This window comes from Tachysurus vachellii, chromosome 15 (assembly GCF_030014155.1).
Source record: "Tachysurus vachellii isolate PV-2020 chromosome 15, HZAU_Pvac_v1, whole genome shotgun sequence".
Lineage (NCBI taxonomy): Eukaryota > Metazoa > Chordata > Actinopteri > Siluriformes > Bagridae > Tachysurus > Tachysurus vachellii.
This window is the reverse complement of record NC_083474.1, coordinates 6,260,609-6,284,646: the sequence shown is the minus strand read 5'-3', so window position 1 is coordinate 6,284,646 and position 24,038 is coordinate 6,260,609. Positions and strand designations below refer to the sequence as shown.

General features: G+C 38.2%; 1 protein-coding gene across 5 annotated transcripts in view; it reads left to right on the top strand.

The window, feature by feature from the left end:
- The first annotated feature begins 796 nt into the window (after positions 1-796).
- Positions 797-24,038, top strand: part of phldb1b (pleckstrin homology-like domain, family B, member 1b) — an 82,664-nt gene continuing 59,422 nt past the window's right edge. For 3 of the 5 annotated variants that reach the window (XM_060888384.1, XM_060888382.1, XM_060888380.1), the window contains exons 1-4: positions 7,720-7,845; positions 8,705-8,806; positions 11,374-11,497; positions 15,879-16,049. In XM_060888384.1, the coding sequence (XP_060744367.1) occupies positions 8,747-8,806; positions 11,374-11,497; positions 15,879-16,049 (355 nt within the window). In that variant the 5' untranslated portion in view covers positions 7,720-7,845; positions 8,705-8,746. Of the gene's footprint in view, positions 878-7,719; positions 7,846-8,704; positions 8,807-11,373; positions 11,498-15,878; positions 16,050-18,865; positions 19,327-24,038 lie in introns of those variants that run through there. The other 2 variants (XM_060888381.1, XM_060888383.1) reach the window with 2 other exon arrangements.

Genomic DNA, 24,038 nt, shown 5'->3' with positions numbered 1-24,038 from the left:
ATCAGAAACATCACAGTATCACAGTGATTCAATATCTCAGAATGAACCTAGGCTAAGCTCAATAATTAACTGCAAACTGTAATTTTATGAGATTAATTTTGTTAATTAACAGCGTGGTTAAGTATGTTACTTGTTACATAGTTATAATATATTGTACTTGGTGAACCCTAATTATGCAACGAACCCCTAAAAGAACCCAAACCATATTGAATGATGGGTTTTTTCAATGCAGCACAGCATACAAACTCTCCTTCCTATGAATTATCATTAACACAAATGTTCATGGTCAGTTTGCCTTTTTTGTCCCTATACTACTATAGTCTGGAGTTGATCGACATTCATATATTCAGTCCTACCTTCTTGCCACAATGTTCACCATATCTGTGCTTGTGTCATTATCATTGTCTTCTAAACATCATTGTCTGTCCATCTCTAATATAGCATAAGAAGATCTCATTCTTCTCAAAATCCTGTGACTTATTTCATAAGTGATAGAAATTTTAATGGGAAATATACTCAGAGATGTGGTACGCTTTAAGAAAGGTTTTTTTTTTTACAGCACAAACAATCCACCAGGAAGGAGGTGAATGATGAAATTTTCATTAGTTAAAGAGATTTCTAAAGCTGCTTCCTTTTACTTGCTTCCATGCCCTCATCCTGCACATTAGTACTTCCTCACATTCCGGGATCCAGAACATGGCTCGGCTCTACACTCTCTCTGACTCCTCAGACATGGCCTCATGGATTTGTGGTTCCTCTATTATATTCTCTACTAAATGATGTTGTTGGTGGTGTTCGCTGGCATGAAGGGGTGATTTGAGGCTACTTACTTGACTTGCTCATTGTAGCCTAATTCCTGCAGTGTAGTGGTCAAAAGGTGAGTCCTGACGTTGTTTCTTTCTTTGTAAGGGGTCTTTGCTGTTTGTCCCAATTCTCTCGCACTTTGTGCCTCAATCAAAATTCCTGGCCTTGGACTACCCTTTTGTCAGTATATTTCAAATGGATTTAGAGGAGACTCTGAAGGTTTTGGCACTGATTAAGGAACATGAACCGAGACTTTCTTTCTTTTGTCAAATGCTGCTCAAGAAATGTTGGGATCTGGACCAAAACAGGACGCTTTTCCTCTACATGTGAAAAATGGGATTTTGAGAGCAGGCAATGAGAACAGAAATGTTATTTAGAGCAGTATTGAGCTATTCATAAAAAATATAAAGAAGAATAAGTTCTGAAATTTACGTTTACAATTATTTTGTAAATTTAACATAAACAAATTATCTCTTAATTATCCATGAGTCTGCCAGATGCAATCTTCGAAAAAGAGCACAACACCCAGCATTTACTATATACAAAGAGCATCATTCTTGAAGATTGAAAGACAAAAATAAAGAAGGAGAGCAAGGAAGCACAGAAAAACACAAATTAAATGGACTAAGCAGGTGTAAACATTAGAAGGTAAAACAAGTAAAAAACTCCCATATTTGATTATTTTGAATATGACTGCACATGACAAAATGTTTTATTCTTCCACACCGTAGACACCGCAGTTTTATTTATTACCAATTTTTATCCATTTCCAGTTACATTTACTGCTAAATAATAAGTTAGCCCTCTATCCACGTAATGGATAGCATGACTCAGACCGTTAAATATACTGATTCTGGGGAATCCTTTCAAACCTAAATGTCTTTAAACAGAAAACATCACCATATCAATGATTTCACACATTTTTACTCTGTTTATTAGGAGCATCTGCCATACCAGTCCCTGTGTATGTTGCTACCACAGAAGCAATAATGTATTAGAATGATCACATTGCAAACCTGTGACTTGTATTGCTGCCTGTTCTCCTGTCAGAGCTGCTGTTAAAAAAGGAAAAAACTTACAAGCATTCAGAATATTAATTCAGAAATTTAAACCATTATATTTTAGTTATACACTGTTAATAGTTTTGTAGGAAAAATACAAAACTGATTATGATCATAGATCCAACCATTATTTGAGCAGTTCTTCTGGGATTTTGTTGCAAAAAGCTGTGTCTAAGTGTGTGTGTGTGTGTGTGTGTGTGTGTGTGTGTGTGTGTGTGTGTGTGTGTGTGTGTGCGTGTGTGTGTGTGTGTGTGTGTGTGTGTGTGTGTGTGTGCGTGTGTGTGCGCGTGCACAATATCCACGTCACCACCAGTGGTGGAGGAGGGCCAGGCCCCTTTCCCCTCTTCAGGGATTAAATGCATTGAAAAGAACTCTTTGTGTCGGTGGAGCTGGAATGCCTGTTGAGCGTAGTGTCTTTGGGAAACAAACAGCCAAAGTCAACGGAACATTTGCGCAAGAGCCTACTCGAATACGGCACTCCCAGAATGCCCCACTGCCCTATACCCCTAATTAAGGGAATAAGGGAAAGACTGACTCCACAGGAACTTCCAATCACAAAATCCCCGCCAGCAATGTATTAGCCAGGCTTTTCCGTTACGCACCATTTATGCAAAAGTAAAATCCAATATTATTGCAGATCTCGACTAGAAGCCAATATGTTTTTGGTGATTTCTTGTAATTTGGTACATGTGTATGTATTTCTTTTCTTTACCTTTAAAGTAAAGTGGTTTTGTCCAAATAGTTCGTCTCTCTGAGGTTTGGATAATCCCATACCAATCAGTAGTATGGAAAGTAAATTTTATCATTGCTTAAGCTGCTTAAGTTTAACAGACACCCCACTAGTGTTCTCACTTTTGTGAATGTTTCATGGCTATCTGAAGCAACACCTCTGAGGAAAACACCTCAGAATTGAAGTGTCTAAAAAAGATTTTTCCCAGTCTGGTTTCACAGGAAACAGCCTGCTTGTCCATGAACTACAGGAAGTCTACATATAGATTCTCCAGTCTCCTATTTTCCTGTTCCTGTGCCACTGTTATTTTTTTCTTCTTTTCTCTTGATCACATGTTTCCATGTTATGTTGCTGTGTAGGGCTTTCATTCACTGTGCTCTTCCTGCTGTGACTCTGTATTCATGAAGCATATTGGAATCTCACTGGAGACTTGGAAGTCATTGGAAGTTAGGGAATCTCCCTCTGTTATCTATCTGTGCATTGTTGTATACAAGACCAAGGATAGCTTTTAAGGTTTTAGACAGCTGTTTGTTGAGAATTTTAATTAAGTACTGGAGAGAAATTGAAAAGATCTCGGGTATCACATTAATCATTGGGTCTGACCTTGCAATCAAGAGTGTTGCACATTAATAAGAATTATTGCCTGTTCATTGTCATTTGCATAAGAAGCATAGAATCTTTCTTACTCACTTCTTACATTTTTCTCCCCATGAAATTCTATACATTCGTTCGACCGGGTTTATCGTATTCTTTTGTTTCCAATGTCCCATATATTTAACTGCCATTTAAATAAACATGCTTTGATGGACCTTTTTCTTAGACAAATTGCTGCTTTTTGAAACCCAATAAAACTCAGAATGGCAGAATACCAAAGATTCCATCAAGCATTATAAAACAGCATCAGGACTTTGTACAAGCGCAATATTTTGGTGTCTGTCTAAAAAGTACTGAAGCAGAAAAAAACATCAAAATGCATGTGTGCAAAAAGATTTCATGTCATGATTTTAGAAATATGTAAGCATTGTTAAAAAAATAGAATTTTGCTTCTTTACCACAAGGTTTTTTTTTAGTCATCCACAATTTATTACATAAATTGAATGCACAAATTGCTGCCTGCATATTTCTTTGCAAGACACAGTCACTGACGTACCCATTTACCTCTTCAGCAGTTCTGTCACATAGTTGTGGAATGGTTTATAACAGGGAATGCACTTAACTGCCCACATCTTTCCTTGGGCACCAGTGTGGCTATAATCATACACTCACAGAAATGTCAAGTATGTCTCTTCTGCCCCTCAATATCCTGGCTACACGTGGTGCACTGCATAATTCAGATTCCTCTTCCTAAACGAATTTTCTGAAGCTTGGAATAGGCCTATCCAAACTAGTAACAAAGGCCTCAGGCAACACTTGTCCCTATTTATAATTATAGTTTGAAACATGGGCTGTGCAGTAGTGGTGCTCTTTCTTTTAAAATTGGAAACTTGGAAAAGTTTTCATGAACATTTCCATGTCAGATCATTTACCTGTATTATTGTTATTAACACTTTACAACCAGCAATGGAAAATGTGCCAGTGAAAATGGTACGTGTGCTCTGTGCTCACCACCAGGTGGAGGTCTTGGATCCTCTTTCCATCTTCTTTCTCATTCCTTAAGTCTAGCTGAATTTCCACTGATGGATAATCAGCACGCTATTATGAGACTACTGAAACAACAATCTTTAAAGGCATTTCTTCTATATTTCCATCCTATGATCCCTCCTGGTTTTTTTGTTCACCATTTCATGAGAACGCAGCGTACCATCTCCAAAGGGAAAATTCCATTATCTAGGCAGCAGGAATACACTGAAGTCACTCCATCACTCCAGTCCTGGCTAATGCTCTCAGCATGGTTTAAACCACTGCTGACTATTATGAGGCATGGGATAAAGTGGTAATATATCCACATTTCTAGCAGTGTAATCACTTCTTTCCTCCCCTGCTCCCTGCTCTCCTTTCAGTCCATAAGGTTGCAGCTCGGATCAGCTGGTTCCTGAAAAACCCACTTCCTAAACCTTATTTATTTCAGCTCATTAGCTGATTAATTATCATTCTAGAGGAACTGAGTAAGTTGTGTTAGAGGATTGCATGGGCCTGTAGGGCCTGTACATAGGACTATGATTGAGGACTGAGAAAGGAACATTAAGATGTAATATCAATATCAATATCAAATTTCAGCAATATCTATTAACAATAATCATTAATGATGATATCATTAACATATTTCATGAGAAATGAGTAATCTGTACCTATATCCTTTGCTACAGTTGGGTAGGTAAGCCATTAAGAAATTCCTTCACTGTCTTTGGGTTTAGCATCACAATTTCAAGCTTTACATATGTATTTAAAATTGCCCAAAGTAAGAAAGATTATCCTGTTATTTTCTTTGGTTCCTGGTGGTCCAGTGGCAGGATCCCATGCTCTCACCACCATGTCATGTCAACCAACCCAACCAACTGGTTAACCCTTACTGCCCAGATAAATTGGGAGGGATTCATAAGGAGAGGAATCCGGCATAAAAAAAAAGAGCCAAAATCAAATCTGTGGATTGGAACGATCTGTCGTGACCCTGAACATGGAGCTGCCAAAGGACAACAACATTCTGTTCTTCTGCTTTCTTCTGAATGGGGGAATGCAAACGCTGCCTTATTTTCCCATATGGACTGAAGTGTTAGTGTTTCTCTACAATAATAATAGTGTACATGTTAAATACTTTAATATATTGTTTAACTGTTTATCAGCATAAAGCCATTGAGTGGAACGATGTTCATTCAGAAAATTCTAGTGCATTAGTCAGAATACGTTAGTTTACGCATCAGAGTCTGTATTACAGAGTCATATACTGCAGCGCTGTAAAATTCTCATTCTAGCTGGTCAGAAGGTATTGATAATTTTCTGTTACACCTGCTCTGGCACTGTGCTACCTGCAAGCCAACATTTTTGTTGCTGAAATGGGTTTGATCTTACCTTTTACTTTGAAGATATAAACATTTGTGTAAAAAATGTTTTGGGGTTATTTTTGTGAATATATAGTCCTGAGTAGGCTAGGAAAAACAGAAATACTTATAATAAACTACAAAGTCTTAAAGGTGGGGTCTCCGATGTTTGAAAGCCAATGTTGACATTTGAAATCACCAAAACAAACACGCCCCTAACCCAAATGGGTCCCGCCCCTGTATTGATAGCTCCACCCACACATACATACGTAACCCAGGCAACTAATGGAAAGAAATGTGTCTTTATCATAGCTGAAGGGAAGAACAATATGATTGTAGATAAACAAACAAGCAAAAATGACACACAGGTATAATCATGCAAAGGACGACATATATTAGTTCTGTGTAACAAAACAAAACCAACGTTACTCACCTATCGAGAAGGAAAAAAGCACCTCGGCGTCTTAAGTAAAGTTGGCCTCATATTCACAGATTGGAGTTTCCCGAGTCAATAACTCCTGAGCTAAACAATGTTACTACACAAAACACGGTTGTAGCTGCCTCTCTACATTACTACGATAGAAAAGAGGTGTTATTTGTGTAGTAACAGCGTTTAGCTCAGGAGTTATTGACTCAGGAAACTCCAATCTGTGAATATGCGCCAACTTCCTGCTCCTTCAGTTCTCTCCAGCGCTGGAAAGCTGATCCTATATTAACACGGTCCTACTTCTTGCCTTATGGTAAGCCTTTCTTCGCTTTCTTTCTTTGTTTTTATCCTCCATGTCAATGTTAAAACCGCTTTCTGCTAATGTCACACATGCGCACTGAACACTCTCTCCGCCCATATTGACAAGACCCACCCCTTTCTGCTCATTGGCTACACGTTTGTTTTTATTTTTGTTTAGTTTTCGGCCCGACTCAGTTTTCTGAAGCGTTTCTCAAAAATCTGAGACCCTGCCTTTAATACCCTGAGTGTCTATTTCATATGAGCCATTAACCACCAGTTTAGAGTGTAACTTGACAAAGAATTTCAGAAAAACAAAAAAAAGGAGTTAACTGTATCTATCCAGATAATCAGAAAAAGAAAAATCGTTATTGAGAATGTTCTTTTTAGCACTGGACGAGTTAAGAGCTTTTGTTGGCAAATGAAACTTAACACCAAAATAAGACTTGTACTTGAATACTTACAGTGATTATATACAAAGCACGACAATTCTATTGAAAAACACACAAACAACAACAAAAACAAACAAACAAACAAACAAAAAAACAGAATTCTTAGGCTGTTTTTAGGCCTGGAAAATTCCTCCTCTGCTCATCCAACACACCACATTTCTACAAGCAAACAATTTTAGGCCCTCACATTTTACTGGAGATCAGGAAAGAAGGTGTTCGCATGCTCTTTATGGCCAAATATTCTCAGGCACTGAAAGGAAGAATGCATATTTGCCATGTGTGCTCCACATTGTTATGGACTGTGCATGTCAGTGACTGTCTTGTTTGTGTTCTCACTGTGATGTGGCTTTATACCAGACCCACATGTCTTGCTACCATATCTTTTAGCTCTTTCTCAGTGCATACACCCACCTACCAAGACAACAGATCTGACGCAGCAACCGAGACAAGTCTCTGTATGCATTCGGGGTAAATAACGGCAAGTTTTAAGGCTGCTGCTGCTGGAAAAAGAAATGCTCATCATTCAGATGGTTATTTGTGAGGTTTGGAACAAAGCTAGTGTGGAAATTCTGGGGATGTAGGGAGCATATGGACGGATGATAAGCTCTGATGATCTTGTGGTCATGAATGGGCTCTGGAGTGAGATCAAACCCAACTCTATTGGAAGAATATGCTGTGTGCTTACAATAGTGTCTCATTGTATGAACTCTACTGACCCATATACAGTGGCTTCATTGTTTTTCCCTTTAGCTCTGCACATTGGCCCTGTCTAAGCCTGAGCTTCAGAATTTCCCATTTCCTTTTTTATCATCCTCTGCCTTTTTCTCTTTCTTCTCTGCTGTTTTTGACCTGCTCTCTAGAGTCTGTTATCAGGGCTTTTGGCTTTGGTAGGCTGGAATGCAGGCTACGGCTCATTGATGCATGTACAGGCAGGTCTGTGCTGCAAAGCCTGCTCCTCTTTGCTCAGAATGGAGAGAAGTCTTACAAGCGGACTATAATATACCTAGTTTGACTCGCTGTAGGATATTTAGGGACACTCTGGACTGAAGGACCACAAATAAGATGTGGTGAAATTACATTGCTGGACCACTGGTGAAAGGTAAAATCATTTTTGGATTTGAATAAAGAATGCTGCATAACTACAACATATTCATTAAAACTAAAAAAAAAAAAAATAAAAATAAAAAAAGAAAAAACCCACAGTAAATACTCTTCTAAAGAATTTCTAACATTTTATTATTACTACAAAACAAACAACTTTTTCATGACTTTAGTGATGGTTTGAATATATTCGATTATGTTTGTTATTTTTTATTACTAAACCTTTCTGTCTTTTATTGTGGTCTAATGAATGTACAATTTCATGTCTAGTTTGCCAATGATTTCCAGTTCAACATAACCAGTTATTTCTCTTATAACAATATAATTGAATTAACAGTGATGACATTTGTAATAATTACTGTATTAGCATCCATGCAGCTTGAGACTTTCACATATGAAATCCTTTTTTCAGAAAAGTGTTTTTTTTTTTTTGTTCTATCCAGATTACAGAATTACAGCCATCTCTCTATATAGGTCATGGACAAATATAGCCATTTCTAAACCTGCCTTTGTTTCTGTCTGCTCTGGTTAAAAGAAAAGTCAGAGCCAGGATTGTGAGTAAGTCAGGAGGAATTCTGGGGAGGGCGGCATGTTTGTGTGAGTGTGCTAGGTCTCGGTAGAGCTCAGCTGAGACCAGGAGAATTTTATATGAATAGTTTATATGAATAGTAAAATCTGAAGCATCTTTGTTTAAAGGTTGTTTCATTAATCGATTCACGACCCACTGTAATGCATGACTGTTAAACCATCATAATATAAGAATACATTGAAATAAGACTCAGGGATGTGTTCTGTTATCACTTTTGCACAAAACAAATTGTTGCAAATTTCTCAAGGCTGCCCATTGTGTCTCACAGGATGCTCAGACATTAGGGGGAGTAACAAATCACACAGAAGACATGGACCGTGTGAACAGAAACACGCCTGATCATGGACGACAAACACATCAGGTGCTACAGGTGAGATTGGGATTATATAAAAGACAGTTTAATGTCATGCTATAATAGTCATGTGTACATTTTCCATTATATTGCTTTTGATATTAATATATACAGTAAGATGTGTCCTTATAGCTTTACAGAAATCTGGATGTAGATTTAGATCCCTAATGAGCAAGCCAAGGGTGAGAGTGACAAGGGAAAACTCGCTGAGATGAGATGAGAAAGAAACATTGAGGGAATCCAGCCTCACAAGGCAACCCATCCTCTTCTGAGTGACACCAGATGTAGACAGTATAGAAGAGTAAACTCTTCTAGTCAGTGCTAATCCATTCAGATAGAGGAGTGAGTGTGTGCAGAGATAAAGGAACATGTAAACATATCCTCTAGTGCATCTTCACTAGTAAAGGAGTTATAAAGGATACAACACAAGGATAATAGCTACACAATGCACACAATGGGAATGCTATACAATGGGAATATAAAGTAACTTACTTGTACACAGTGTAATCAAATCTGCAATGAAATCATCAAATTCTAATTAAAATTTTATTGATCCAATAAACAATACACTGTACAACGTGCGGTGAAATGCTTTTTTTTTTTTGACGACCATCCTGTACAGAACAGAAAAAAAGATATTACATATCATTACATATCATATCATATCATACATATTAAAAGATTCCAATAAGAAAATTACACAAGAATCTAATCAGAATTTCACCATCATAATTTGGACCCATTCCTATAAGATACCTATATTGTATTAATTGGAATTGTCTTATACCTTCTACCTGGATTATTTTAATGAGACTCATTTGGTTTCTTATTCAGATCTATTAAGGAATTTAATTATTATTTAATTATTTTTAAGAATCCCAAAGGTGTGTTTTTGTGTGTGTGTGTGTGTGTGTGTGTGTGTGTGTGTGTGTGTGTGTGTTTTATAAACAAGTTTGATGGAACTTCCATCAGCAGAAATATTGTACTGAGAATATCTACTTACGGTGCATGTCTATCATTCGGACATACTAAAAGGAGATACCAACTCCATGTGGTCTTTAAGGACAACACCCTCCTTATCAATACACAATTATCAGACTGTATATGAGGATGGGCTCCCCTTTGATTCTGGATCCTCTCAAGGTTTATTTCTTTACCATCCAAGAGAGTTTTTCCTTGCCACAATCGTCTCAGTCACCTCAGGCTTGCTCACTGGGGATAAATACAAACACATTTCTGTATTGTATTAATCTTTATATAAAATTTTTGTTTTATGTATATGTTCTGTTAAGCTGCATTGAGACAAACTCCATTGTTAAAAGCGCTATACAAATACATTTGAATTTGAATTTCATTCATTCATTCATTCATTTTCTACCGCTTATCCGAACTAACTCGGGTCACGGGGAGCCTGTGCCTATCTCAGGCGTCATTGGGCATCAAGGCAGGATACACCCTGGATGGAGTGCCAACCCATCGCAGGGCACACACACACTCTCATTCACTCACACAATCACACACTACGGACAATTTTCCAGAGATGCCAATCAACCAACCATGCATGTCTTTGGACCGGGGAGGAAACCGGAGTACCCGGAGGAAACCCCCGAGGCACGGGGAGAACATGCAAACTCCACACACACAAGGCGGAGGCGGGAATCGAACCCCCAACCCTGGAGGTGTGAGGCAAACGTGCTAACCACTAAGCCACCGTGCCCCCTGAATTTGAATTTGATCAACCGAAATCATAAATAACAACAACAGTCGGGTAGTGCTGTTATTTTGGGTGTTGATTATTAAAAAAAATAAAAAAAAGCCTGCAAAACTTACCTTGTTACTTATTTACTATATACTCAAATTTGCAAAGCACCAAGCTGCTCTTAATATTTCTGCCATGTATAGTATGTAATTTTGAACACAGAATTAGCATTAAAATGCTCTATTTCATTTAATTTAATTTTAAAAAAAAATTTCCAATAACTTTCTAATGACAAGACATTATTTCCAATAAAGTACTAGTAAAATTCCATTAAGATTTGAAGAAAGATCTTACAGTAAAGGAAAATGATTATTTTCAACAAGAGGAACATTAAATCTGGCACATTATCAGGACAAAAAACCTCGTGCAAGAATCCCCAATAAAACGACAAGAAAGCTTCAGGACAATTATGTGACTGCAAGATAGTAAAATGCCAAGCTTCAGCTATTCCATCACACTGTTGCCATGACAACTACAGCTTACTTGACTACATCTTTTTTTTTTCAGCTTTTGAGGCACAGCAGCAGGGGAATAAACAATGCATCCTCAGCCACTGATTCCTACTGAAATTAAATCTCACTTTACAAGCCATTTAGGATCTTTTAATATATACAGTATGCAATTACTAATATGTAGCTGTACCATTTACTTTAGAAATTACAGCTAAACCAGTGCTGAGGATGATACAGAATTTTCCTCACTGATGATTCGCACACCACTTTAAAATGGATCTGCAGCATTTTACAGTGAAAAATGATTAAATACTATTACTAATGGACCAGATTAAACCAGATCCTTATTCAGACGGGTGTCTTTCCCTCCACAGAGCACTCCTCTGGACCTAATAGAGACAGGGAAGGGGCTTAAGGTTCAAGCAGAACGCCCCCATCTGGTCAGTCTTGGGAGCGGCCGACTCAGCACAGCCATCACATTGTTGCCCCTGCCTGAGGGTGAGTTCAACAGGATGTTCTTTATAATCATTTTAAAGCCGCTAATGTGTACAAATCGAACATCATCAGCAAAAAATGGGCTAAACTGTGCTTTTGAGATGCATCAATGTTGTCTTTTAGAGGGACATGCTTATAGAAGAATGAATGTACTTCTGAACCACCGGAGTAGCTTTGAGAAAACATTTAGCCTGGTATAATAATTTTTTGATCAGTGTTGGTCAGACGTAATTAATTATACTTGATGTGCCATTTCCACCAACCCACAGCATTCTACATATACGGAGTGAAAAAATATATGTAATTATTTATTATTATATAACAATAACACATTTTATTTATAATTATACATACATGTGTTTTTTATTGAAACTGATTATTATTAATACTATTATTAAGAAAACATATAACAACATTTTTACCTTAAACAATTTCATATTCAGCCACAGAAAAATATCTGACTGAATAATTACCGGGGGGCACGGTGGCTTAGTGGTTAGCACGTTCGCCTCACACCTCCAGGGTTGGGGGTTCGATTCCCGCCTCCACCTTGTGTGTGTGGAGTTTGCATGTTCTCCCCGTGCCTCGGGGGTTTCCTCCGGGTACTCCGGTTTCCTTCCCCGGTCCAAAGACATGCATGGTAGGTTGATTGGTATCTCTGGAAAATTGTCCGTAGTGTGTGATTGCGTGAGTGAATGAGAGTGTGTGTGTGTGCCCTGCGATGGGTTGGCACTCCGTCCAGGGTGTATCCTGCCTTGATGCCCAATGACGCCTGAGATAGGCACAGGCTCCCCGTGACCCGAGGTAGTTCGGATAAGCGGTAGAAGATGAATGAATGAATGAATGAATGAATAATTACCTACATTGTCTGACTCTAATAATTCCACATGGCCACTCCACCATGAAGGTCAAATATTTGTTGCTGTTTTTATGTAGTTTTAGAAGTGAAAGAAAGGCTCAATTATATTGAATATTCAAATAATTATCTACGAGACTCTTGGTGGTCCGGTGGCAGGATCCCACACTCATTGCTACGGGCCGGGTTCGATTTCTGGGCAGGGAGCAAAGCCAGCCACCGATCAGCTAACTTTCAGTGCCCCAGATTAAATGGGAGGGTTGCATCAGTAAGGGTATCCAGCATAAAACCTGTGCCAAATCAAAAAAATTGCAGATCAGATTATCTGCTTTGGTGACCTCCGAACAGCAAATAATTATCTATATGTCTGTGTGGGATTCCACTGAGTTCTCCAGTTTCCACCCATTTTGCAAAAACATGCTAGCAGGTCGATTGGTTACTCTAAATTGCCTCCAGTTGTAATGTGTTGGGCATGAGTGTGTAAATCCTATCCATGATGTGTCCCTCCTTTGTGCCTAGTGCTTTGGGATAGGCTCTGGATCTACTGCAATCCTGAAGGATAAAGCCAGTTTTGCAGATAAATGGATGAATATATAATTTAATAAATATCGGCCCACATACTCCCCCTCACACACACACACACACTCTTCACTCTTTTACAGTGACTAGAAAAATGTGTCTGAAGACCAAATTTAATGCTGGGCTTAAGTACACTCACTATTTGATGATAATCCTAATGGATGATTATTCATTCCTTCTCTTTATGAAAAAAGTGTGTAAACATTCTATTAATCATAAATTTAACATAATATGAGGGGCAGTGGTGGCTTAAGTGGTTTAAGCACTGAGTTGTTGATTAGAAGCTTGGGGTTCAAGCCCTAGAACGGCCAAGTTCCACCTCCACTGCTGGGCCCCTGAGCAAGACCCTTAACCCTCACTGCTCCAGAGGCACTGTATCATGGTTGATCCTGCTCTCTGGCCCCAAAGAATTTCACTGGGCTTTAATGTATATGTGACAAAATAAAGGCTTCGTTTCTATCGTGTCTTCTACCCAGACTTAGAACACAACCACTGGAAACATCAAAATGACCCTGCCCTCACCCTCCTCATATCCACCCCCACCAGCTTCACACTGAAAGGCTAATAACACAGCATGATAGTGCTTCCTTCAGCCCCATTTGTTCAGAGACTGCAGTAACAAAAGACCTTGTAAAGACCTTCTCCTTAATAAACCCATTTCATACCTGTCTGTCAAGTCCCTCTCTGTCTGAATGGAACTATCCAGCCTTTTCCTATCAATCCTTTATCTGGCCATCTATAGAAAATCCATGGAATGTTCTGGAAAACGTTCACAAGCTTTCATATTAAAATTCACTTTATGTCCATATAGGGGTGTGCTGGAAGGTAGGCCTGATGGATTGTCTTGAGAAAACCTGAAACAGTTGTACAGTTAATACAAATCATGTTACTGTTCTGCTTATGATAACAGAAAAATAATTATTTCCAGGTGCATTGTGTGTATGTCCAATAGACAGCAGATACAGCATAGCTAAGCGGTAGAAAATGAATGAATGAATAATATAATATAATATAATATAATACTCTTTAGCATTGCTCAGTAGCATTGCTACGGCTACATATTTTTTAATGACATCTAAGATAAAAACAACAAAACAAAAATGGTGTTTTACAATAAAATCACTTTTTTAAAAACATTTTACACATTTTAATACATTGTTAGGTATTGTAGAATGAAATAGTGACTCGTCCCTGCCTGAGGTGTTCCACATGTCCTTACTAATCTAACTGATAACACTGAAGAAGATTGAGCAGTGCCAGTGAAAGAGGGGAATTTTTATTTGTTTTCTCCTTGCCAGAATTGGGTTTGTTTATCCTGGTCTGGAGACGGTCTGCCATGTGCTGGATAAAGTGTTGTCATGTCTTGTAGTGAGCATTCCATGATTCATTCCCCTTTGAGAAAAAGGCAGACATTCTTCCTCAATGGTCTTGCATGACATAATAGCTGAGCCCTTTCTGACTAATGCTAGGTGTGGAAGGTGAGATACTGTATCTCGCCTACAGTGGAATTGTGAATCTGTTTGAAGCCCGTGCAGATTTTAGGTTTTAAAAATTGACCTGTTAGTATTAAAAGCAATTTATACCAAGGGTATGATGTTTTTAACATGATGCTTGTCTTGTAATCTATAAGTTCCAATATCTTGGACCCATGGCTTACTGACCACTGGATAAAGAATATGACTGCATTATATATGTGTTGATTTGCAAAAACCCTTCACTTGGACAGTTTAGTTCTGAAAATCTATAAATTTTGTGACATGAAATATGTTTCCCTTTTAATGTAAGGACATATGGACATTATCCCAACTGTTGCCACAAAGTTGGAAGAACACAATAGTGTACTTAATTTTTGTATGCTGTAGAGTTGAAATTTCTTTTGAGTGGAAAGACAAACCCAAAACCTGTTTCAGCATGACAATGTCCACAAAGCAAGCTCCATGAAGACATGGATTTTCCACGGCTGGATTGTCCTTTACAGAGCTCTGACCTCAATCCCACCAAATCTTTGGGATGGACCGGAACACTGACTTTTGGCACAGTCTTCTTGACAAACGTCGGAACCTACCTTCTTGCACTCTTGTGCCTGAATGATCATAAATCCTCACAGTTATGAAATAGCATGCTCAGTTCTCAGGTATCCCTATACTTTTGGCCATATAATGTTCCTCCAGACTGTTTACCCCAAAACTGTACAAATGATTGTGCAAAGGCATTAATGACAATTTGACTGCTGTTACCTGATCACAAACTACACTTTATTAGGCCTATGTTCATTTCAGTATGATCTATTGCTGTTTAAAACATAATCAAGACATGATATGCTATGAGAAAAGCACACTTTAGCTATGAAGCTTTTACACATCTGTAGACAGACTGTCTGAGTTAATCTTCTGGCTCCAACACAATATTTGTAGGCAGACAGCCAGGGCAAAGTAAGCCTAATAATAAAAATTTTCATATTATGAAGGTAAAATCTATTAATATTTTCAAAAACAAAGATACATAAATATATTATTGCTATACTCTCTCACTCACTCACTCACTCATTTTCTACCGCTTATCCGAACTACCTCGGGTCACGGGGAGCCTGTGCCTATCTCAGGCGTCATTGGGCATCAAGGCAGGATACACCCTGGATGGAGTGCCAACCCATCGCAGGGCACACACACACTCTCATTCACTCACACACTCACACACTACAGACAATTTTCCAGAGATGCCAATCAACCTACCATGTATGTCTTTGGACCGGGGGAGGAAACCGGAGTACCCGGAGGAAACCCCCGAGGCACGGGGAGAACATGCAAACTCCACACACACCAGGCGGAGGTGGGAATCGACCCCCCAACCCTGGAGGTGTGAGGCGAACGTGCTAACCACTAAGCCACCGTGCCCCCTTATTGTTATACTATTAATGGCAAATAAATTAAATATGATTTTTTTTTGTAGGGAAGACTACACTGGGCCATGAAGCTGTGGACATCAATATCCAGGGTCCTGGAGTTGCAGCTCAGCACTGTTTCATTGAGAACAAGGCTGGAATAATCGTCCTAAACCCCTGTGGAAATCAGTGTAGCATAGATGGACTTCCAGTCACCAAGCCTGTACGCCTGTCTCAAGGTAGGCCTAACTGGGGCGCAGTCATTTTTAATGTCTCTTAAAAAATGTTTAGATTTTTATTATAACCTTGAAGATGTTTCAATTCTACTCTTCATCGGAATATGGTCAGACTAGCTGGACTTGCTAGAATCAAAAAGCTGCATAGTGTTGGCTGATGAGGATGTAATTATTAAGAATAATTTGTATTCATAGGATATGTCATCAAATTATCCTGGAAATTGAAGCCAACATTGGTTCTTGTCAAATATGTTGCCTCCAAACAGAGAATTGTCAAAGACATGACCTCTCATGTTGACCACTGGATCATTTCCCATTCTATACCAGGCTATGTAGAGGATTTGGGTATTGAATAGAAGAAATTACATTGGATTATAATAGTTATAGAAAGCAGATGATGAAAAGAAACAGACAAGTGACTAACAGCATGTAAACCAGTGGGTGAGCAGATCATTAATTTTCCAGATATTAACATTCAGGTACAAATTACTTATTAATGCTCATTGATATGATACGTGTAAATCTCATTTTCAAATGACAAATGATAAAACAAAGGCTATTAGAATCAAACTGTGAACCTATTAGTGTTGTCTACTTTTGGGGGGCTCAGGCAATGAAGGGAAATCAATTCAGGAAATGCGCAGGTTTCTCTTTCCAGAATGAATTGATTTGTGGTAAACCGCAAGCTCCTGCTGAGTCTTCAGACTTGTATTGAGATGTGATATCTAAGCCTGAAAGTCATTATTTTCAGGAAGGTAAGGATTGATCGTTATGACATGAGTGAGCTGTCTGGTAAAAACATCTGAGGGCTTTAGAAATTCAAGTGTTGCAGTGAAATCTGAATTCTCTCTGGTTAAAAATACAGTTTGCATTAGATAAAAGCAAACAACTTTGCTAGATGTGAAATGTAAGGGTAAAAGGAAGAACTGGAGAGACTGAATTTTCTAGTGTACAGTCAGGTACAGTTAAATTCAATCCAATTTTATTTGTATAGCACATTTAACAATGGACATTTAATCAGTAAGTCAGAGGTGATGGTTGCAATGAAAAACTCCCTGACAATACAAGCAAGAAACCTCGAAAGTAAACAGACTCAAAAAAGAATCTATACTCATCTGGGTGATGGTGCATAGTGTGAATATAAATCATTTCCCTAAATGTAATATATGGTCAAAAAGTGCAATTATGTAACCAGGACATTTATTCGAGTTGTTACATGATGTCGGTCTTGTTCAGTGATGTAGACTTGAGTGCAAAGTATTTGTGGAAATTGCTGCTGAGTTTTCAGCAGTTCTAGTTAACAATACTGGTGCTTTATATACATGACATGCTTTTAGACTGCCAATAAACATAGCTGTGAAAATACACTATCTAAGATCATTAGCCAAAAAAAAATGACAAAACACCTATTTCCTCATGACCACATATGAGTGAAGGATGAAAGGGGTTGAACAAAGGATAGTGGATAGCGGCACATCAGGTACAAGCAATTTCTTTCTTATCTAGGGTTATTCTGACGTTAGACAATAGGCTATGATCAGCTACATTAAACAGGAAGTGAACTGCAAATTTCTATAGAATGTTAGACAAACATTTTAAAGACGTTTCGGTCCATATTTCTTTACGTTCACTGTGCATGACAGTGTTTATTGTCAAGGAATTATGACATTTTAGGAGAGCTGTGGAATTTATAGCTATGTAATCACACAGCTCTCAAAATTGCAAGAGATTTCCATTTTTTGCACTTGTATCTTTTTTTTGCCATATTTGCCATATTTTTTGCCATATCTTTTTTTTGCACTATTTGCCATAAATATGTTGGCTTGTAGAAGCTAACATGCTGTTTTGCTTATTCTTCTTAGACAAAAATTTAAAAAGAGTAACTCCTCCTAGGGCTTCCGAGCCACATGCACCAAAATCGGATATCTCGTAGACTGAAGTTTGTTGCTGTTACTTTTCTAAGCGATCCGAGTCCCGATACTCACTGTACTGGGTCTCAAAATGGCCTTTTTTTTTTTGCCATAGACACCCATTATAAAATTTTGAGGTTTATAACTCTGCAAGTTTTCGAACTATCTACACAAAACTCGTCCAGCCTCTTAAGGGTAATACACTGGACAAAGCTTTAAATTGATGTACCTACTGGACTTTTGGTGTTCCCACAGCCCTGCCCCCAAAATAAAAAAATTACTACAAAATGGACATGTGATATATAAAAACACTCAGCACAATGAGGGGAATTGCGTCACGGGTATTCAGGTGACGTCACATGCACATATCTACTCGCCTCCAAAAATACTGGCACCCTAACATACCGGCCTTCGGGAATACTTGCTCCGACAAGCGAACCTCACAGTTTCTCACGACGGACTTTACAAATCTAGTCTCTATTTGTGCTGATGTTTCATTGATTCCACTTCAGAGTTCAAAATTTCTCATAAATGCTGATAAAACATTCTTGTTTATGGATTGTGATACTTCACAATACAATTAAAATGATTTCTTATGTTATCTTATATATATATATATATAAGATCTCTTGTTGAAAAAGATCATTGAAGTATATGACTTTGTGACAGAAGTATAGTATTCAGATAAATATTTATTTTTTGGACGTATGTGATTTGTGACTCTGCAGTCCAGTCTGCAGTCAATAAATAATAAAAAATTATGCAAATTTAAATAAAGTATTAAAAGGCTACTATTGGCGGAAGGGGGAAAAGGGTCCATACTCCGCGCATGCGTGTTTCTACAATGGGACTCAGTCGGTTAGTATTAGAGGGCGGTGTTCAGACTGAAATCCCTCTGCTGATAGACGCTTTAAACTCAGGGGGAGTGGAAAAGCTCTCACTCTTTCCACATCCCTGCTTTCTGTGACGAGGAAATGAGTTTGCTTTATTGACGGAGACAGCAACTGTTCATCTCTTAAGACCTTTGTCTTTACACAACGCTCTAGACATCAGTTTGACAGCTAAATCTGTACCGGGTTTATTACAGCAGCAGCAGCAGCCATAATTAGTATCACTATCACTATCACTATCACTGGATAGCGTATTGTAAGACAACTAAAGACTGCCATGCTCCTGAAGAATTGCCCTCGTTAGGCATGGATCTGGGAAGAATGACCTACCGCTAACAAAGGATTTCCTAAGGGCAGGAGAAAAGAGGAATCACCGGCTTCACTCCACTACACTTCACTCTCCTATCAGGAAAACGTGGCTTGTATTTAAAGGGCCAGTCTGCACTTATTCCTGCACACTGCACCCATGAGGATTTAGAAGTAAGTGTGCATGAATGTGAACACCGCTTTCATGTCAAATTTACACATGCGTTCACATTAGGTTTGGGCTTCAGAGTGGTCTTAATCTAAATTCTATTAATTCTCTACAGTTTTCAACTGATGTCACTGATGCACTGATGCATTTATTTATCAGGACCAGGTCTTTATTCTTACAGCACAGCAAAAACTACTGTATTAATCCATAAACAAGCTGTCAAATATCAAGTGGTATTTTAATTATCCTAGTTAATTCTAGTTAATTCTTTTAACTTACTTTGAATTAATATTTAAACTGATTAAATGAACATTACTTACTGTGAACTTTTGTCCTTTAACTACAATTCTAATCATCATACTGGTGAATTAAATTTTAAGGGTAAAATCCGCCTCTAAATTCATGAATTCTGGTTGGTTTTTGTGATCATTTATGTTTAATGCAATCCGATGGTTTTCCAAATGTTGACAGTTTGTATTCAGAAGTTTTCTTTATTATTAGTTTGTCTTTTTTATTTTATTTATTTAGTTGTTATTTATTTTTTATTAAAGCTTATGCACGGTGCATAGCATCAATCATAGAGCAAGTGACACTGACTGAGACAGTGATTATAAAGCTGGTCCTAGACACTGTGGCATGTTGATCAGTCATTTCAGCATGCTCATGGGCTCTCGTATACTGTTACACTGCTATTCCTGGTTAATGTGAGCCACTAACTCCTTTTAACTCCTTGAGGGAAAGATGCATACCTTTTCACACATGCTATTTTTGTAATTAATGGTTATATATCTAAAAGCTGTATATCTGATTCAAAATTGAACTGAACTGTAGGCAGAATACATAGGCTTGGGCCTGAAGGTAAAATCACAGTGTGTACCATAAACACCTTATGAAGTGTATCCTACATCCTAACATTATTGAAATTTGGATCAATTTGTATTTAGCTACAGAGATAAGCTCACTGCGTCCCCTGTGGTCGTGCCACAATGTTTTGACCTGTCCTCAGGGTTCACTCCGTGTGGGGAGTCTTTCTGTTCTCTTAAACTTGGCACTGTCGTGACTTTAGGTATGTTTACAGCAGCAATTTTAACCAGTCCTTATAAATTCAGTCTGATTGCAGATCCTGAAAGTACTGTGCATGTTGTACATGGCTATACATTGCAATCCGATTAAACGTTCATTTACACGTGCATTACATATATTCTGAACAGTACTTAAGAGCATTTCTCCTGTTTTTCTATCCAAATGAGAAAATAGTCAGATTCAAGTGTTAACACGGATATTTTTCCCATTTAAATGCAGTGCCCCTTTCAATCTGACCAAAAAGTCATTCCAGTGACCGCTCTTGCTTCTATTGAGGTGTTTAAGTAAACACTTTTTGATCTGCTTGAGCTTTCAGAGTGTAGTGTCAATTAGAAAAGTAACAGCATGCACATAAATTTTCTAGCATAACTCTTAGCTCAATAGAAGTGCTGTTTAACTATAAAGATCAACCTTGAACGTTGTGTCAGATTCTGGACATTAATAATAAACATAGATCTGAAACAAGTGAACAAACTGAACAAGCCAAATATGACTTGTGTTAAAGGGATTTAGGGATTTCTGCTTTCCATGCATGCTGTATATGCTGTTTTATTCCCACTATATCATCATTCTTTTCCTTTCTCTAACCTTAGAACATTCTTTTTAGATTTTAGACATTGTATTATGTTGCATGCGTCATGAACATAAAGTGGTTCCATTTTCTAACATAAGAATCGTTTATATTTACGGCTACAATCCTATGAAATCTGTAAGAGATTATTATTGTAATAATTCATTTGACGTCTTTCTACAGCTTTTTCTAAAGGGGTCAATAGAATTACGGGTTGTATGGAATTGTAGCCATATATAAACGTTCACAAAAAGAGTGAAAGTTTTCTACCATGCGACAGGTCTTTGCATTTTCTTGTTTACATTTACATTGAGTCTTGTGAGGGAATGTCTGTTTGTTATTGCTGTAGGTTTACTGATAACAGACGCTAACTACTTTGTTTAATGATGTTCCACAATAAATATAGTATGTTGTGTCTTTCTTTAAAGAAAAGACAAACTACTGAGATATGAGGAGATTATCACTTCTGTGGTAACAGATCACACTAACTCTGATTAACTGCATTTTATTTTATTCTTTACATCATTAATACTTTTGCTTGAGTGGTGATGGGACCGTTATTTATTAGCTCTGTTGATAACAGACGTACTGCCGTGTAGCAAAATTTAGAAAACGGTAAAGTGCCGAAGAACATGGTGGAGCTTTCACACTGGCAGTTTAGTCTGAATCAGATCACGGTTTAGATGATAAACAGGAAATGAGAGAGCTGTCATTTGGACAGGAAGTGTATTAGTATTGAACCCGAGGCTTCCTGTAGGAGGTAGAGGAGTTCGGTTGCGCTTGAACTTTGCCGCAATTCCCTTGAATGTGAACACAATCCGGACTTGTTTAGGAAGTGAAGTGTTTTTTTAGCTGATGATAATATTATTAGTTTCCACAGCACATGTGTTGTATGAGTGAAAGGGGAATGCTGTGGGATACAGAAGAGGCAGGTGTGGATGACAACATGGCAATAATGACCAAAAAAAATAGAAACATGGTGTGCGGTGTGAGTCAACATGGTTGTGTTCTCCATGCAAGTTTGTGATGAGTTTGTAAACTGAACACAAACGTACCGGGGGTCAAAAGAATAACATCAGTCTGAATCCAGACCAATGCTGTTAGCCTCCAGGAACAGTCACTAATAGTTCCATTTCTGCTTTCCTGGTTGTCCTCTGGACTGATTTGATGAATTGGTCTTCACCAGAAATATGGTCATAGTTTTGTTGGCTCAGGTCCCAAATTTCACTTAGTTTAATTAGCACATGCATTAGCAGTAATATAGGGAATAAGTTCTAACTATGAATGATTAATATATGACAAAAGAATTTTTTCTTTTTCTGACTGGTTTGCATCCTCTTGAGTCACGGAATTGAATTAAAAGGTGGCTCTGAGTCACAGTTTGTCAGAACGTCATCTAACGTGGAAGAATGTTACGCTGGAATGTTCTCACCAGAGGAAATGCGTCGTTTGTCTTGCACTCCACGTGCGGAGTTATGACAGAGCTTGAATTTTTGCATACAGTATATCGATGAAGTATAAACCCAGAGTTGGTCAGTCTGCTGTATTTCAGAAGGATATTGCGAATAGTCTACCAAGAACAGCTAGAAGTTTGCTGTGTGGTTTAAAGTGAGGCTGCGAGTGTTGTAAGTCCACATGTCAAACGAGCGTGACTCTGCAACAGGAAACAGGCACAACACATAGCCTTCTCCTGGAACAAAAATATCTGTGGTAAAATGATCCATAATGCCTGGCAGAAGCTTGTTATCTATAAACAAACCCCAGGAAACAGGGAGCGGGTCTATTTATATCTTTAAACCCTTCAGTGGTGGAAAAAAAAACAACACTCATAATTGGTCTGATAATGGAGAGAAGAATTAGAAAATACAAAATAATGAATGCATAATATGGATACCTTAAACTGTCTGTAGACATTTTGAATATAAATCATATTAGACTAAGCATCTAAGGATTGAACCCAGCAGCAGTGGTGTGGTTTATAGCCCAGGACTGAGTGCTTTTTCATGACAGTATCATATATACGATAGCACTGGAGTGAATCGTTCGTATTGCAGCAGGTGTAATTCATGACTCCATTAAAGGCTCTCAACGCTCGCATCGCTCACGACGCTGTCGCTAAGTTTTGATTAATGCTCTTTAATACTATGCTGTGTAAATTCATTGGCAAAAATGCAGTCCTTTTTCATTCGGGGTTTAAAAAAACGGTCAAATAAATAAAAGGTTGTCGGTTGTCTTCACAAATGGTACAAAAGACTGGAGTGTTTTTTTTTGCTCACTTTTCCGATGGTCAGTTTCTCACTTTTTTCAACATGTTTGGAATATGACATTAGTAACAGTGTGAAGAATTCCTGTCTCTCTCTCTCTCTCTCTCTCTCTCTCTCTCTCTCACTTATCTATTAGTATAAAAAGACATAACAAGTGAGTTTATCTGATCACATGCTACTCCCAGCCTCACTGGGAATCTCTTTGTTTTTCAGGTTGATTCCCTGAGGAAGTCATGCAGTGACACAAAACCGCACTTCTGTTGAGTTTGGTTTATTATGAAGTTGCCAGTCAGACAGGGATTTACTGCTCTATCCTTCTGGCTGATGAGTGCAGTTGGATTCACAGCACTGTGCTGCTGTTTTGTTGGCAGTGCTGAGTAAGCTACTGTATGATGTGTGTTGAATTTGGGACGGATCGCTGACTCATCCTACTTTGACTCGATGAGTGCAGGAGCTCAGCCGCTCTCTCTTAAACGTCCTTTAATATGAACCTGAGGGTTCCTCTTTAACACAAAGCAGATGCATTGATGTTGAATACAGTCGTATAAATTGTATGTGCAGTATTTACTATAGGACAAATGTTTCAGCATGTACAGTAATAATGCAGGTAGAAACAGTAGGGTTAACACCATGATTGTGAATACGGCTGATAATATGACTCGTATTTTGTACCATACACCCTGAGGGCATGGATTGTAGAGAGTACGTGTTGAGACAGACATCTCCCGGCCGTGCCTCCTGAACAGACACTACAACCCTCTCAAAGTAATAAACAAAGCAACGTATAACCCAGCTTTTA